The following is an 18,536-nucleotide window of genomic DNA, read 5'->3' on the forward strand; positions in this document are numbered from 1 at the left end:
TCAATGCCCTATATAGCTGAAGCATAACCTCCCTACTTTTGTATTCAATTCCCCTCGCGATAAACGATAACATTCTATTAGCTTTCCTAATTACGTGTTCTACCTGCATACTAACCATGTAAAAATATTAGCAGGTAAAATCAAGGAAAACACAAAGATGTTTTTTCAGTACATTAAGAGCATAAGGATAACTAAGGAAAGGGTAGGGCCTATCAGAGATGTACAAGATAACTTATGCGTGGATGTAGAAGATGTGGGCAGGGTTCTTAAGGAGTACTTCTGTCTCTGACTTCACAAAGGAGAGGCATGATGTCTTCACAAAGGATAGGCATGATGCCGACATTGCAGTTAAAGAGGAGTATGAAATATTAGATACGATAAGCATAATGAGAGGGGACGTATTGTGGGTCTGACATCCTTGAAAGTGGATAAATCACCAAGGCTGGATGGATTGTATCCCAAGCTGTTGAAAGGAAGCCAGGGAGTAAATAGCAGATGCTCTGAGGATCATCTTCAAATCCTCACTAGATACAGGTGAAGTACCAGACAACTGTAGGTCTGTGAACGTTGTACCATTGTTTAAAAAGGGTGCGAGGGATAGGCCAAATAATTATAGGCTAGTCAGTCTGACCTCTGTGGTGGGCAAATTATCTGAGGTAGGACAAACTGTCACTTAGAAAAGCACGGATTAATCAGGGATAGTCAGCATAGATTTGTTAAGGGAAGGTTGCGTCTTACTAATTTAATTGAATTTTTTGAAAAGGAACAAGGAGGATTACTGAGGGTAGTGCAGTGGATGTTGTCTATGTGGATTTTAGTAAGGCATTTGAATAGGTCCCACATGGAGCACTGGTCAGAAAAGAAAAAGCCCATGGGATACAGGGAATGTGGCAAGTTGGATCCAAAATTGGCTCAAATGACAGGAAAGAAAGGGTCAACAGCTGTTTTTGCGAATGGAAGGCCGTTTCCAGTGGCGTTCCACAGGGCTCAGTATTGGCTCCCTTGCTGTTTGTGGTTTATATTAATGATTTGGACTTAAATGTGGGAGGCATGGTTGGGAAATTTGCAGATGACACAAAAATTGGCCATGTAGTTGATAGTGAAGAGCATTGCTGTAGACTCTACAAAGATATCAATGGTTTGATTCAGTGGGCAAAAAGTGGCAAATGGAATTCAATCTAAAGAAGTGGGAGGTAATGCATTTGGGGAGGGCAAACAAAGCAAGGGAATACACAATAAACAGGAAGATACTGAGAGAGGTAGAGGAAGTGAGACACCTTGGAGTGCATGTCCACAGGTCCCTGAAGGTGGCAGGACAGGTAGATAAAGTGGCGAAGAAGGCATATGGAATGCTTTCCTTTCGTGGCCGACGTACGGAATAAAAAAAGCAGGGATGTAATGCTGGAACTGTATAAAATGCTGGTTAGGCCACAGCTGGAGTACGTACAGGTCTGGTCACATTATAGGAAAGACATAATTGCTCTGAAGAGAGTACAGAGGAGCTTTACAAGAATGTTGCCAGTGCTTGAAAATTGCAGCTATAGGACTGGATTGGCTAGGGTTGTTTTCCTTAGAACAGAGAAGGATGGGTGACTTAATTGAGGTGTACAAAATTATGAGGGCCCAAAAGAGTAGACAGGAAGGACCTGTTTCCCCTAGACAGGGCAGACACGATGAGCTGAATGGCCTCTTTCTGTGCCTTAATTTTTCTATGGTTCTCCATTACTAATCTAAACCTAATGATACAATGATCACTCTTACCTATGTGTTCCCTCACAGATACTTGGCCATCTCATTCCCCAGTGCCAGATCCAGCAATACCTCCTTTCTAGTGGACTAAGAACAAACTGGTCAAGGAAGTTCTCCTGAATATATTTCAGAAATTCCTCCCCCTTCTTTCCCTTTACTCTAACATTATCCCAATTGATATTTGTGTAAATTAGGGCGGCACAGTGGCGCAGTGGTTAGCACCGCAGCCTCACAGCTCCAGGGACCCGGGTTCGATTCCGGGTACTGCCTGTGTGGAGTTTGCAAGTTCTCCCTGTGTCTGCGTGGGTTTTCTCCGGGTGCTCCGGTTTCCTCCCACAAGCCAAAAGACTTGCAGGTTGACAGGTAAATTGGCCATTATAAATTGTCACCAGTATAGGTAGGTGGTAGGGAAATATAGGGACAGGTGGGGATGTTTGTTGGGAATATGGGATTAGTGTAGGATTAGTATAAATGGGTGTTCGGCACAGACTCGGTGGGCCGAAGGGCCTGTTTCAGTGCTGTATCTCTAATCTAATCTAAAGTTCCCCAATGCTACCACTCCATGGATTTTTCACAACTGATTTCCCTGCAGATTTGCTCCTACATTATTCACTATTTGGAGGCCTATAGAATACCCCCACCCCAATAGCGTAATCATATCATTTTTGCTTCTCAACTCTAACCAAATAGATTCTGTCTTTGCCCCTTCAAGGGCATTCTCTTTACAACACGACAATGCTTTCCCTAAATCGGTACTGCCAACCCACCTCCCTTTTTCCCTTCCCTATTTTTTCTGAATACTTTGTATCCTTGAATGCGAAGCACCCAGCCCTCATCATTTTTAAGCCACAGTTCTGTTATTGCCACATCATATTCCAACATAGCCATTTGTACTTGTAGCTCACCAACCTTATTCACATTTTATGTGTTTACGTACATGCATTGTAAATTGGTCTTTCTATTTGTAATTGGCTGTCCACTGAAGCTCCTCAGTCTCATGGACTCCTTCCATGACAACATGCACTGCGCTGTACAGTTTGATGGCTCCATTTCCGACAGTTTTGGAGTGAAGAATGGAGTCAAACACGGTCGTGTCCTAGCCCCCACTGTGTTTGGCATCATCTTCTCCATGCTCCTGACCTTTGCCTTCCCTGCAGAACTGGAAGGAGTCTACTTGCACAGTAGGTCAGACAGCAAGCTCTACAATCTATCAAGGCTGAAAGTGAAGACAAAAACACATCGTGTCCTGATCAGAGAACCCCTCTGTGCTGATGATGCTGCGCTAGTCGCTCACTCAGAAACTCAGCTACAAAGACTCAAGGACAGTCTCTCCTGTGGCTGTCACGTGTTCTCCTCGACTATAAACATCAAGAAAACCATGGTCATGGGACAAGTCATTGCATCTCAACCCCTGATAACACCCCACTAGAAATGGTTAGCAAATTCTGCTACCTTGGAACCACGGTGACAATCTGTTCCTTGATGCAGAGCTTGATACATGCAGAGGGAAAGCACTTCAGCCGACTCGCAAAACGCACATGGGATAACACAAAGCTGACCCTTAGGACCAAGCTGATGGTTTATAAGGCCTGTATTCTGAGCACCTTTCTGTATGGCTGTGAAACATGGGTGACTTAGAGCTACCAGGAAAAGCAGCTCAATAATTTCCATCTTCGCTGTCTGCGGCGCATTATAGGTATATCCTGGCAGGACAAAATGACAAATGCAGCAGTCCTCGCAAAGGCACAGCTCCCAAGTGTGTTGGCACTAATCAAACAGAGGTGGCTTTGGTGGATTAGACAGATCTGCAGGATGAAGACAGCTGCACAGCCGAGGACCTTCTGTCTGGTGAGGTAGCTGGGGCCGGACGATCAGTGCAGCGCCCAAAGCTCTGCGTCGAGGATGCTTGCAAGTGTGATATGAAAGCCCTAAATGTCGACTATTGCACCTGGGAGTCACTAGCTGGTGAAAGAGGGAAATGGCAGGCATTGCCATGACGACCAGTGGCTACTGTAGCTCAGCAACAGGCGCCAACACCGAAAACAACTCAGTCACTTGGCAGCTTCACGTGTGACACTTGTGGCAGAACCTGCTTCTCAAGGATTGGCCTTCACAGCCATCAGCAAAATGGGTTGTTTGCTGCGTGTCCATCATCTTTCGTAGATGGAACGATGCCAACCTTTATATTCCTTGTAGTCCTTCTTAGCCTGCTCTCATCCATTATGGTAGTACTTCCTTCTCTAGTACTTTCCAACACTCACTCCTTTATGCACCTTATTCATCTTTTCTACTTCTATTAGCTGGTGCCCATAGTGTCAGTAAGATATTTGACTGCAGTGGCATCATTACCAAGCCCCTATCCCTATCCTCACCTGACATCAACAGACAGACACACACACATACACTCTTCCAGTTGGAATTGCTTATGATTGTCTAATTAGGGATGTTACATGTTATAAGTTATTGTCATTTGCATTTACTTCATTTTTTCTCACACTACAAAAGATGATTGATCACAGGGCTAGAGAAAAAAGGTGGATGGAAAATTAGCCTAATTGCTACCCAATAACACTGCTGGAAAGTGTGCATTTGTGGAGACAAAGGTAAAAGTTTTGTTGTGACATTTTCTATGATTAAATGTTCAATGGGGCCAGGTTCTACCAGCAGGGTTATTCTCTTCAACGTCATTCAAATAAGGATGTAAAATTGGGAAAATAAATTCTGCCAGTATCCCACTGGGTTTGCATAATGTATTAATTCCCAGTTGGTCTTAGACCACTTTGCACCCTATTCTTCCATATAAAACTGATATTAAATTCTCTGGCCTTTCTGGACCTGTTGCTGGAGAATTTCTTTTTCCCATTTTTGTCCCTAAATGGCTGGGTATTTATCTATTTACTTGCTTCTCTCAGAAGAATTCATGGCTTTTGGGGGAGAAGTATATATATTGTGTGACGCATTTGCATGGGACAGGCTGGATGGATCAGAGGGTCTTTTCTCATCTGTTATTGTCATGTCATTATGTTCATATTTAAAACTGAACTGGTGGAATTGTGATTGCTGCAATCCAAACTGAAAATGCATTCAGTGCTCCAATATCTCAATGTTGTGGAGGACAGAGATTAAACACAAAGGTATACATCAGGGACAAAATGCCCCCACCTATCCTTAGCCACTGAACTGTGTTTACATTCCCAGGTGCAGCTGCCCAAGACTGCCAGAAGAAAACCAGTTTATCAGCCCAAGACTCATCAGGAAGCAAGTGACAGCTGGGCATCCATTGCAAGCCAACCTGCAGGCAATCTCAATCAGAGGGACGGCTTTGCCAGGTCATAACAATCCCTAACTTCTACACCTCCTTCTAAACTAGCACAGGGAACAATATCAGGCAATCTGCAATATATAGACTGGAATTTTACACCCCCCACAGGAATGGGCTGGAGGTGGGGGGAAAAGGAGGGGAGACATAAAATTGAGTGGGAGGTTGGGGGAGGGTGCCATTTCCATCACCTTCCTGCCCCTGCTGCGATTTCACGAGCAGTGGCGGCGAGAAATGGCCAGCCCGCCCCAGGCCAATTAAGACTATTAAGTGGCCAATTAACTGCCACTTAAGGGCCTCTTCTCGCCACCACTGGTATATTACTAGCAGCAAGCAGGCAGCTCAGGATCCCCAAGGGGCCACCCAATAAAACCTGACAGCCTCCTGTTCAGGTACCCTGTGCCCCACAAGAGCCCCGCTACGGCACAACCCACCCTCACCGCTCTACATTCCCCACCACCTTGCCTCGCAGCCTGGCCGACTGTCCCTAGCGAGGCCCCATGCACTTACCTTCATTTGGGGGCTGGTGTCCCTCTTGCTCTTCTGGCTGAGTGCAGTCTCAGCAGTGGCCACCACTCCCGGTGGCGCTGCTGGGACTGAGAGCAGCCGGCTCGCTGATTGGATGCCAGCTCATGGAGGCGGGACTTCCTGCCTCAGAGAGGCAGAAGTCCCACCCAAGACCAATTAAGGGCCTGGGCTACATAAAATCATAGCGTGGCTTCCAAGCCCAGCAAAGGCGGGCTCGCCCCCAACTTTTTTGATTGGTGGGTGGGGCCTCCAGCCCAACGTAAACTTCCTGCCATAGATTCACTGATGTTTTGTTTACCAGGTAGATACCTCAACCATTTCCACACTGGAAAGCAACAATAGAATGACAAGCAGCATAATTCTTCTGGTTTGTTGGAATCCCTACTGTCCAGTAACTCCTATTTGTTGCATTTATGTGGCAATCCAGATCCTTATACACAATACCATGGCATTCCTGAGCCAAATAAAGTTTCCACATCTCTATCTAAGTGGTTATTCAACAGCACAATCAGTTTGATACTTGCTTCCAATGCAACGACTGCAATACTTTTATTTTACAGCAACTTTCTGTACACAGTTTATTTGAAGACAAAATTGGAGATGCCTTCTAGGAGACTATTGCTACCTTATACAACTCTTGAAGATCTTATGGCACTCTTTTAAAGAAGAGCTGGGGATTTTTCCTCAGTGTGCTGGCTAACATTTATTCCTCAACCAACATTAAAATCAAAAATGGGATTATCTGGTCATGACCACATAGCTGTTTACTGGACTTGCCAATTTACAACAGTAACTGCAGTTCAAAATTACTTCATTGGCTGCAATGCGCTTTGGGATGTCCTCAAATTATGAAAGGTGTTAAATAAATTTAAGAAAAAAGGCTCACATTTTCTAGCAATTTCTACAACCACCAGGCAACGCAAGGCACTAGACAGCCAATGAAGTACTTCTGAAGCATTTTCACTGTTGTAATGTAGGAAAAGTGGCAGTCAATTTGCACACAGCAAGCTCCCACAACAGCAACATGATAATGACCAGATAATTTGCATATAGTTGTGATGTTGATTGAGGGATAAATATTGGTCAGGAAACCAGGAATAACTCTTTGAAATAGTGCCATGAGATCTTTTATGGCACCTGGAGACATGGGTTCGAATCCCACCACAGCAGAAGGTGGAATTTGAATTTAATTAATAAATCTGGAATTAAAAGCTAGTCCAATGATGGCCATGAAACCATTGTCGATTGTTGTAAAAACCCATCTGGTTCACTAATGTCCTTTAGGGAAGGAAATCTGCTGTCCTTACCTGGTCAGGCCTACATGTGACTCCAGACCCACAGCAATGTGGTTAACTCTTACATGCCCTCTGAAATGGCCTAGCAAGCCACTCAGTTGTACATAACTGCTACAAAGTCAATAAAAAGGAATGAAACTGGACAGACCACCCGGCATCGACCTAGGCACCGGAAACGACAACGGCAAACCCAGCCCTGTCGACCCTGCAAAGTCCTCCTTACTAATATCTGGGGGCTTGTGCCAAAGTTGGGAGAGCTGTCCCACAGACTAGTCAAGCAACAGCCTGACATAGTCATACTCACGGAATCATACCTTAACGACAATGTCCCAGACACTGCAATCACTATCCCTGGGTATGTCCTGTCCCCCCGGCAGGACAGACCCAGCAGAGGTGGCAGGACAGTGGTCTACAGTAGGGAGGGAGTTGCCCCAGGAGTCCTCAACATTGACTCCAGACCCCACGAAGTCTCATGGCATCAGGTCAAACATGGGCAAGGTAACCTCCTACTGATTACCACCTACCGCCCTCCCTCAGCTGATGAATCAGTACTCCTCCATGTTGAGCATCACTTGGAGGAAGCACTGAGGGTGGCAAGGGCATGAAATGTACTCTGGGTGGGGGACTTCAATGACCATCACCAAGGGTGGCTCAGTAGCACCACTACTGACCGAGCTGGCCGAGTACTAAAGGACATAGACTGCTAGACTGGGTCTGCGGCAGGTGGTGGGGAAACCAACACGAGGGAAAAACATACTTGACCTTGTCCTCACCAATCTGCCTGCCACAGATGCTTCTGTCCATGACTGGATTGGTAGGAGTGACCACCGCGCAGTCCTTGTGGAGACGAAGTCCCGCCGTCCATCGTGTTGTGTGGCACTATCACCGTGCTAAATGGGATAGATTTTGAACAGATCCAGCAATGCAAAACTGGGCATACATGAGGCACTGTGGGCCATCAGCAGCAGAATTGTACTCAATCACAATCTGTAACCTCATGGCCTGGCATATCCCCCACTCTACCATTACCACCAAGCCAGGAGATCAAACCTGGTTCAATGAAGAGTGCAGGAGGGCATGCCAGGAGCAGCACCAGGCATACCTCAAAATGAGGTGTCAACCTGGTGAAGCTACAACCCAGGACTACTTGCATGCCAAACTGCATAAGCAGTTGGACAGAGCTAAGCGATCACATAACCAACGGATCAGATCTAAGCTCTGCAGTCCTGGCACATCCAGTCGTGAATGGTGGTGGACAATTAGACAACTAACTGGAGGTGGCGGCTCCATAAATATCCCCATCCTCAATGATGGGGGAGCCCAGCACATCAGTGCGAAAGATAAGGCTGAAGCATTTGCAACAATCTTCAGCCAGAAGTGCCGAGTTGATGATCCATCTCGGCCCCCTCCTGAATTCCCCAGCATTACAGATGCCAGACTTCAGCCAATTCGATTCACTCCGCATGATATCAAGAAACGACTGAAGGCACTGGATACTGCAAAGGCTATGGGTCCTGACAATTTTCCGGCCATAGTACTGAAGACTTGTGCTCCAGAACTTGCCGCACCCCTAGCCAAGCTGTTCCAGTATAGCTACAACACTGGCATCTACCCTGCAATGTGGAAAATTGCCCAGGTATGTCCTGTACACAAAAAGCAGGACAAGTCCAACCCAGCCAATTACCGCCCCATCAGTCTACTCTCAATCATCAGTAAAGTGATGGAAGGTGTCATCAACAGTGCCATCAAGCAACACTTGCTTAGCATTAACCTGCTCAGTGATGCTCAGTTTGGGTTCTGCCAGGGCCACCCAGCTCCTGACTTCATTACAGCCTTGGTTCAAAATGGAAAAAAGAGCTGAACTCAAGAGGTGAGGTGAGAGTGACTGCCCTTGACATCAAGGCAGCATTTGTCGGAGTATGGCATCAAGGAGCCCTAGCAAAACTGGAGTCAATGGGAATCAGAGGGAAAACTCTCTGCTGGTTGGAGTCATACCTAGCGCAAAGGAAGATTGCTGTGGTTGTTGCACGTCAAACATCTGAGCTCCAGGACATCATTGCAGGAGTTCCTCAGGGTAGTGTCCTAGGCCCAACCATCTTCAGCTGCTTCATCAATGACCTTCCTTCTATCATTAGGTCAGAAGTGGGGATGTTCGCTGATGATTGCACAATGTTCAGCACCATTCGCGACTTCTCAAATATCAAAGCAGTCCGTGTAGAAATGCAGCAAAACCTGGACAATATCCAGTCTTGGGCTGATGAGCGGCAAGTAACATTTGCGCCACACAAGTGCCAGGCAATGACCATCTCCAACAAAAGAGAATCTAACCATCTCCCCTTGACATTCAATGGCATTACCATCACTGAATCCCCCACTATCAACATCTTAGGAGCTACCATTGACCAGAAACTGAACTGGAGTAGCCATATAAATACCGTGGCTACAAGAGCAAGTCAGAGGCTAGGAATCCTGAGGCGAGTCACTCACCTCCTGACTCCCCAAAGCCTGTCCACCATCTACAAGGCACAAGTCAGGAGTGTGATGGAATACTCTCCACTTGCCTGGATGTGTGCAACTCCAACAACATTCAAGAAGCTCGACACCATCCAGAACAAAGCAGCCCGCTTGATTGGCACACCTTGCACAAACATTCACTTCCTCCACCACCGACGTACAGTGGCAGCAGTGTGTACCATCTACAAGATGCATTGCAGCAACGCACCAAGGCTCCTTAGACAGCACCTTCCAAACCCGTGACCTCTAACAACTAGAAGGATAAGAGCAGCAGATGCATGGGAACATCACCACCTGCAAGTTCCCGTCCAAGTCACACACCATCCTGACTTGGAACTATATCGCCATTCCTTCACTGTTGCTGGGTCAAAATCCTGGAACTCCCTTCCTAACAGCACTGTGGGTGTACCTACCTCACATGGACTGCAGCGGTTCAAGAAGGCAGCTCACCACCACCTTCTCAAGGGCAATTAGGGATGGGCAATAAATGCTGGCATAGCCAGTGATGCCCACATCCCATGAATGAATTTTTAAAAACCTGAGAGGGATAATGGGGTCTCGGTTTCACGTCTCATTTGAAAGATGGTGCCTCTGACATCGCAGCACTCCCTCAGTACTGCACTCACGTGTCAGCCTTGATTTTTGTGCTCAAGTCTTGGAGTGGCACTTGAACCCAGAACCTTGTGACTCAGAGCTGAAGTGCGAACAACTGAACCACTGCTGACAATGGAATTGTGAAATAAGCTTGCAACAGATTCTGCCACATCTTGTCTACTAATCTGTGCGGATGCAGACCACTGAACAAGAGAGCTTACTATTACGTACATTAGCATCCAAGACAGTCACTTAAGCAATGTGAACAACTGAAATACTCCTTCTCTGTCACTGGGGTGGCAGGGGAGGTGGGGAGTGGTCTATGTTGCACGTGTGTGATAAGCCTTCTGACGTAAAATCACGTGAGCTGCACTTAAAAGAAGCATTTGCGTGCCAATCTCTTTTATATTATTTTTACACCAAATGGTGCTTTCCTCTTCTCTCTGAATACAAACATGTAAAGTCAATTGGCTGTGTTCACTTCCTTTATTTTATTTACACAAGGATGTTGCGTTATTATAACAGAGCCAAGTATTTTGGTTTATTCTACAGGGAAAATGATTTATAGCTTACCTTGTACTGGATTTCCTGAAGGATTTCAGTCACGGCCTTTAGACCCAAATGCTCCTTTCCTATCTGGCAGACAAAAATAGGTCTTTATTTAGATTTACCATTTTGTCAACCAGTGTGTGAAAATAAGTAGCAATAAAAACTTAACCATTCACCTAGCAACAAATGGGTAGCGTTATACTTAAATATTGGTTTGGTTAGCAATATTTGAACATGTTACACAACGACCCTGAATCATGTCTGGAACTTGCATCTACAGTAAGTCATCCTATATCAGTGCTGCAGAACAGTAGGTCAGTGAACAAAAATACGTATTTTGAAGCTGCTGCACAGATCTTTTTTAAAATGTAAAACATTTATATTATATCTCAAGAATGATCAAAAAAGAGTATTGTTATGACCAAGGTGGGAGGAGTGAACTTCTTTTCTAGTTCCACTTCTCCACAGGTCATAACATATATTTAAATGTTTGCCCGGTTACCGATGCAGCCAACCCTATTATTTGCATCCCAGAATAAAATACACCAACCAGGTACGTTTATTAAACAACAAAATTATCAGTTTATTATGAAACAAGACTTAACCAGTAACGAAGCAAAGCATTAACACACAGATTGAAATATGAACATTCCCTTTCTAAATTCCCCAATTTCACTCACACACTGGAAAAAAATATAGAAGTTCACTCTGCAGAGGTCTGTTACAAAAAAAGACAAAAAACAGTACTTTGGCCAAATGCTTGCTAGTTCTTGATGGAAAAAAGAAAAGATATGGAAGGATGTCAGTTGTCCCTTTTTTTGGTCTGGCTTCTGTGTGTACAGAGACGGTCACTGCGATTGTTTCAGAAGCCAAGAATTATTCTAGTAGGCTTTCTGCCAGCACACACTCGAATCGCAGAATTCTTTTCCAGCTTCTCAGGAACTATGCAACACCAGGGATTTTAGCTCTCCCACACCAGATCTTGGCAGGATTTCTTCAAAGAGGTAGAGAAGGTGGTGAGCTGGATGGTTTCTTGTTCCTTGGCAGGAAACACTAACCGGCTACTAACGGTTCACGCCTCAACTGCGCTGAAAACAATATCCAAACCCAAGAAAGTCGACCTCCTGACCTCCATAAACCTTGATGTAGTTTCGATGTAACTATTTTTCTCCAGGTCACCAAGGATTCTGTTGTTTACTGAGCCCAAAGCACATGATTTCCAACACAGGTGGCTTTCAAACAACAACTCAAGTATCCTTTCAGTGAACTTGGCAAAAAAAAACACATCCATGGAATCTTTTTAGTTTTAACACAAGTCCTCAGAAAAATAATTTAAAAAGGAAGCACTTTCCTAACAGTATGGAAATGGGGATCCAATTCAGTAGAATAGGAATTTGAATCATGTGTCTGTTTTCAGCTTCTTTTATAGCAAAAGTACATTTTTAGAGTTGGCCCTACGGATAGAACACACCCCTGCCTCTTCTGACCACTCCCACATGAATTATACTGATCGACACAGGGAACAGATGAAGGGCTGTGTAAATTCCTGCAACTTTAGATTTCTCCAAGTAAATGTTGGTTGGGGGGCGGGGGGCGCGTTGGATTTGTGGAGCAAAACTACAACAGCGCTATTCAGAGGTCTGACCATGAGAAAATGAGTGTGTTTGTGGCAAGCAACTTTAAAAAAAAAAAATCATGGAAAATTTAATGGTGGAGCCTGCTTGTGAGCAGGATTGACTCAGAATCTGAACAACATCTGAAGTAGCTCTGGACTAACTGACAATCATTGTGGAGCTCAAAACATTTAGTGTTCCATGCAAGTACATGATTCAGGAGAATAAGCATACACTTTGGGCTTGATTTTAAAGGCTGTCCGATGGTGGTGGGATTGCAACGGATGAGGCCCGCCATCGACCCCGACGTAGTCAGGGACGGTACTGATCACTGTGGCGACAGCGAGGCCTATTGGCGGACCCCACCCCACTCGCTGATGGGACCCACATTAAAATATGCAAATGGGTAGTGACTTTTCATTAACATGCTGTGCGCAGCGATTCCGAGAGCAGGTTCCAAACTTCATTCTGGCGGCCGGCAATGCCGTGCTTTCGAATCCCTGTTCAGGCAAACGAGGCTCGACTCCTGTGGGGTGGGGAGGAAATTTTCTCAGTGCGGGGTGGGGGGGGCAAGAGCACGGTCAAACTTCTCCGATTGGTTGGGGGTGATGGGAACGGGTAAAGGACAAAGGGTCTGAAATTTGGGAGGGGGGTGGTGGCTGCCCAGGCCATGGAATCACGGTGGCTCCACGACGCATGCCCAGTGTGTGTGGGCCTTAAAATTTTCCACCTGCCGCTGAATTAAAATGCAGCCCTTTTAGGTTGGTGAACAGATATGGCAAGAGGTGGCACAGCTTGTGAATGTGAGCAGCATCTTCACCCAGATATAGCTGAAGAACAGAAAGTAATGTAACTATTGCACCAGGAGTGTACTAATGCAAGACTCCCCTTTACATCTCTCATCCTTTATGCATAGCCCTACAAGACTCCGCCTTTGCTTCTGCATATTCAACGCTTCTCTTTTCCACTTCCTATGGGTAATCATAAGTGACCAGAGGAATCTTCATTCTACCTCCTTTCTACTTACACTCACCTTCAAAAACTATTACTACCCTCATAACCATTTCTCCCTTTGGCCACACTTGGTGCTTATTCCTTTCATCATGTACACTATGACTCTCACATGATGAGGTTTGAAACCCTTTACCCACAGCACCCATTAATCCAACCTAACCCTTATACCACTGACTTTTTTTTTAAAAAAAGGTCAATCAGACTATTCAGACACTAGTACCAGACAGACCTGCTGGCAAAAACCTTGACAGCAAAACACCTCCTGCCTAGCACCATGACCACACACTCCATGGATAACTGCAGAGTATCGACGTCATGTATGAGAACCCCATGTCAGTGGTGAACTTCAGCATATATCCAACGAGTTTTGGAACTTTCATTAATGTTGCACAGAAGTCACCTTTTTATGCTGAAAGATTGTGGCCAGAATTTTACACCACCCCAGCGGGTTGGATGGTGGCGGCGTAAAATTGAGCGGTAGACTCCGGGAAGCACACCCGCCCCACTTCCGCCTCTGGACAGGTTTACGGCATCGGGCAGGGAGTGGGAAATGGCCTGCCCGCCCGAGGCCAAATCAAGGTCCTTAAGTGGCCCCTAAATGGCCACTTAAGGGCCCTCGCCCACCTCTACTGGTATTTTACCTGTGGCAAGCGGGTGTGCTGGGGATGTGAAAGACCACCAAGCGATAGCTGCCAGCCTTTCTGTGCCCCGGTGGGGGGGGCATGGCAGTCGGGCACAGGGTGCCCGTTTGAGGGCCACCCCCATCTCCCAACTCACCCCCAGGTCCCAAGACACTCCCCTCCCCCCAAATGACCACTCCAGCCTCACCAGAGAAGGACCGATCCCCCTGGTGAGGCATGCCCCTACTTACCTTCCCTCCTTGATCCATGGCGTCGGCTGGGCTGCAGTCCCAGCAGTGGCCACCGCTCCCGGTGGTGTTGCTGGGACTAAGAGCTACCGGCCCGCTGATTGACCGGCAGCTCATGGAGGCGGGACCTCTGCCCTCCAGTGGGTGGAAGTCCCGCCTCGGGTCAATAAAAGACCGGGGACCCGTAAAATACGGGATGGATCCCCGGGCTAGGCGGAAGCGGACTCGCCACCGACTTTCACATCGGAGTCCAGCTCCCGTCCATCCACTGTAAAATTCCAGCCTGTATCTCTGTCCTGTATGAAAATAGGCCAACAGCTGGACATAGAAATCAGCATCCCAAATGCAATGGCAGAACTGCACTAGAGAATTCACCAAGCATAGATCATAAAGTCATAAGCCGGAATTTTACAGTGGGCGGACGGAGCCGGACTCTGACGCAAGTGTCGGTGACGAACCCGCTTCCGCCCAGCCTGGGGATCCGACCCGTATTTTACCAATTCCCAGGCTTTAATTGGCCCAAGGCGGGACTTCCACCCACTGGAGGGCAGAGGTCCCGCCTCCATGAGCTGCCGGTCAATCAGCGACTGCCATGCCCCCCCACCGGGGCACGGAAAGGCTGGCAGCTATCGCTTGGTGGTCTTTCACGTCCCCAGCACACCCGCTTGCCACAGGTAAAATACCAGTAGAGGTGGGCGAGGGCCCTTAAGTGGCCATTTAGGGGCCACTTAAGGACCTTGATTTGGCCTCGGGCGGGCAGGCCATTTCCCACCCCCCACGGGACCTCCGTAAACTTGTTCGGAGACGGATTCAGGGCGGGTAGGTCTCCCAGAGCCTGCCGCTCAATTTTATGCCGCCCCCAAGCCACCATCCGACCCACTGGGGCGGTGTACAATTCTGGCCAGAGAGTCATAGAGCACAGAAACAGACCCTTCAGCCCATCGTGTCTGTGCCAGCCATCAAGCACCTAACTATTCCGATCCCATTTTTCAGCACTTGGCCCAAAGCCTCGCACGCTATGCCGTTTCAAGTGCTCATCTAAATACTTCTTAAATATTGCGAGAGTTCCTGCCTCTACCGCCCCTTCAGGCAGTGCGTTCCAGATTCCAACCACCTTCTGGGTGAAAAATTTTTTCCTCAAGTCCCCTCTAAACCTCTTGCCCCTTACCTTAAATCTATGCCCTCTGATTATTGAACTCTCCACTAAGGAAAAAAGTTTCTTCCTATCTAACCTATCAATGCCTCTCATAATTTTGTACACCTCAATCAGGATGAGCAGGCCAGGTGGCAAGAAAAGCCAAGGGGATGAGTTAACCGGAGGGCCAGCTCTCATCTTGCAGTTCCAGCACAGGAGTTTATGGAAAAAAAGCATCACTACTGACAGGAAGGCATAATTAATTTCAGGTGATTGTCTATCTTGTTACAACCAAGGCGGGAGGAAGTGCATTGTTTATTCTAGTTCCACTTCTCCACAGGTCACAACAGATATTTACATTTGTTCCAATTTGCTGATAAGACCTACATAAATCCTATTTTTTATATATATATATATATATATATATATATATATATATATATATATATATATATATATATACACACACACACACACACACACACAGCAACCAGGGTTCTTTAATAAATGACACAATTATCAGTTTATTATAAAACAGGTCTTAACCAGTAATGAAGCGAAGCATACAAACGGATGGACACAGAGACACAGAGACACAACAACTGGAAAAATAAAGGGACTGACTCTTCAGACATCTAGTACAAAAAAAAATACATTGTCCAAAATACTTGCTTATTCTTGAAGATAAAGAGGATATGAAAAAGATGTCTGAAGTCCTTTTCGGTTTGGCATCCCAAATACGTTTAGACGCGGTCGCTGGGACCTTCCTAGAACAGTTCTTATCAGGCAACATCGAAGATCAGCTTGGACAGGCTTTCCAGGGAAATTGCAGTATCAGGGTTTTCAGGCAGTTTCTTACACTTCTTCTCAACTAGCAGGCTTTTTCAAAACGTTGGAACAGACTGAGGTGGGGTTTAGCTTCCTTGGCAGGTTTGCTCAAACTGTCTTTCTAAACATTGTCCATATCCCAACTCACTGTCCAAAGCAAAACCATAAACAGCATCACATGAGTCAAGCCTCGTGACCCCTACAAATCGTAACCCGTCATTTCTCTGCAAACATCTTCTCCATGTCAAAAACAACCCCTGCTGGGTAATTATTTGAAGACAGGTGCCTTCCAGTAACTGTTTACACTTCAGACCTCTCAGCAACCCTTGTAAAATAAGACATGGACTCCTTTTCAGTTTTAAACCACAAATCTTCAAAATTAAACAAAAAAATGGAACTTGTACCACCTCCACCCTTGGAGGAATGAAACACCATTTTATATGCATATCATTACCAAGTATGGAAAAACAGAAGATGAAAAAATTTTAAGGCATTTACACTCTCATGCTCATTCATTCTTTATCTGTAGTTAATGCAATTTTGCTTTATACAATCTTAGCATTCAGATAACTCAAAGCAATGTTAGATTCTAGATAAAGCATCTGCAATTGCATTATTTTTTCCCGCAATTTGGATAATCTATAAGTGATAGGGCTACAATAGTAAACCCCATCGGAATAGTCTAGCATTCTACTTTTTGAATTTTTGGCAAAGTTTAATACCAAATCAGCCAACTGTAATTTTCTAAACAGAGCTTCTAGTTGTTCCAAGTGGTCCTTTCAAGTGTCACTGTATACCAGCACATCATCAAGGCAAACCACGCAATTAGGAACATTGGTCGTTGAAAAGCGGCTGGGGCATTTTTTTTCAGCCCAAATGGCATCACTCGGTATTGGAAAAGACAGTCTGGTGTGACAAAGGCAGATATTTCTTTAGCTCGGGGTGTTAAAGGAACTTGCCAGTATCCCTTTGACGAATCTATTTTTGTAAGAAACATGGCACTGCCCACTCTGTCAATACAGTCTTAAAAGCGAGGAATTGGGTAGGAGTCTCTTTGTTACTTCATTAACTATTCTGTAGTCTGTTCAGAGTCTAGTTGAGCTGTCAGGTTTAAGCACTAACACCACTGGGGAACTCCAGCTACTTTGACTAGGTTCAATTAGGTGGTTTTCCAACATTGTGTTGGATTCCTGCATTTACCTGGGCCTGTTTCTCTGGACTTAAGCAGTTAAGATGCTGTTTTATAGGCAAGGATTCACCTACATCCAGCTCATGTGCGGCTAAGGTTGTACAACCAGGCTTATCCCTACAGACTTTTAAATGCTTGAGTAGCCTTGGTAGGTCTTCTCATTGTTCTGCATCTAAATATGAAAGCATAATGTCCAATAAAAACAATTCAGTATTGGCTAACTGGATAGTAGAAGGTTCAAGCTAAGAATTGTCCAGGCCTCCTCCTACCTCATCCTCACTATCCCTTTCATCCTTCACTGTCCTTACTACCTGACATACCTGTGCTTGCTTATCCACCACACGGCGATAATATTGTTTCAACATATTGATATGACATAGCCGATTCTTTTTCTGGCGATCTGGGATGCCAATCAAATCATTTACCTGGCCAATTCTTTTGACCACTTTATATAGATCACTGGCAGTAATACTAACACCTCATCCCCTGGTTGAAATGTTCAGGTCTTGGCATGCTTGTCTGCCCATTTCTTCACAGTTGTTCAGGAAGCTTTAAAGGTGTTCCTGAGCAACTTTGCAGGTTCACAAGAGCCGTTCCCGTAACATCAATACATAATCTAGCATAGAAGATTCATCCCTCTGTTCTGAAAACCTTTCTTTGATTAGTTTTAGAGAAACTGTTATCTTATGTCCAAAAACTAATTCAAAAGGACTTAAACGGGTAGACTCATTAGGTGAATCCATTGGGATATTCATGACAGTATGCCCTGATCATCATTTTGAGGATCTGATGGTACCTTTCGAAAGCTCCGAGTGTCTGTGGGTGGTATGCTGAGGACTTTAAATGTGTTATTCCCAAATTACCCATAACTTGCTGAAAAATTTTAGACATAGAATTGGGACCTTGATCTTACTGAATCTCACTCGGTAATCCACATCTAGTCAAGAACTGGGTCAACTTCTCTACCACTACCTTAGCCGAAATTGTTCTTAAGGGAATGGCCTCTGGGAACAGAGTAGCCATATCCACGATAATGAGTATATATTGGTGTCCCGCTTTTGTTTTCAGCAAGGGTCCTACACAGGCTACCAACACTGTACTAAATAGTTCCCCAAAAACTCGTATGGGAATTAGAGGTGCCGGTTTTATGGCAGGTTGCTGTTTTTCCACAATCTGGCACATACAGCACATTTTATAAAACTGCACCATGTCCATGAAAAGTCCTGGCCAGTAAAAATGTCAATTTATACGTGATTGGGTCTTCCAGATCCCCACACGTCCTGCTATAGGAATTTCATGGGCTATCCTTAATAGTTCCCTATGATACTTTGGCAGCACCAC

At 45.5% G+C, this 18,536-nt stretch overlaps 1 protein-coding gene across 4 annotated transcripts in view; it reads right to left on the reverse strand.

Moving 5' to 3' along the window:
• ca8 (carbonic anhydrase VIII) overlaps positions 1–18,536 on the reverse strand; it is a 93,888-nt gene that overhangs the window by 50,643 nt on the left and 24,709 nt on the right. For all 4 annotated transcript variants that reach the window (XM_068030895.1, XM_068030892.1, XM_068030891.1 and 1 more), the window contains one exon: positions 10,573–10,635. In XM_068030895.1, coding sequence (XP_067886996.1) covers positions 10,573–10,635 — 63 coding nt within the window. The remainder of the gene's footprint in view (positions 1–10,572; positions 10,636–18,536) is intronic.

Source organism: Heterodontus francisci, chromosome 5, assembly GCF_036365525.1.
Source record: "Heterodontus francisci isolate sHetFra1 chromosome 5, sHetFra1.hap1, whole genome shotgun sequence".
In the NCBI taxonomy this organism is placed as follows: Eukaryota; Metazoa; Chordata; class Chondrichthyes; order Heterodontiformes; family Heterodontidae; genus Heterodontus; species Heterodontus francisci.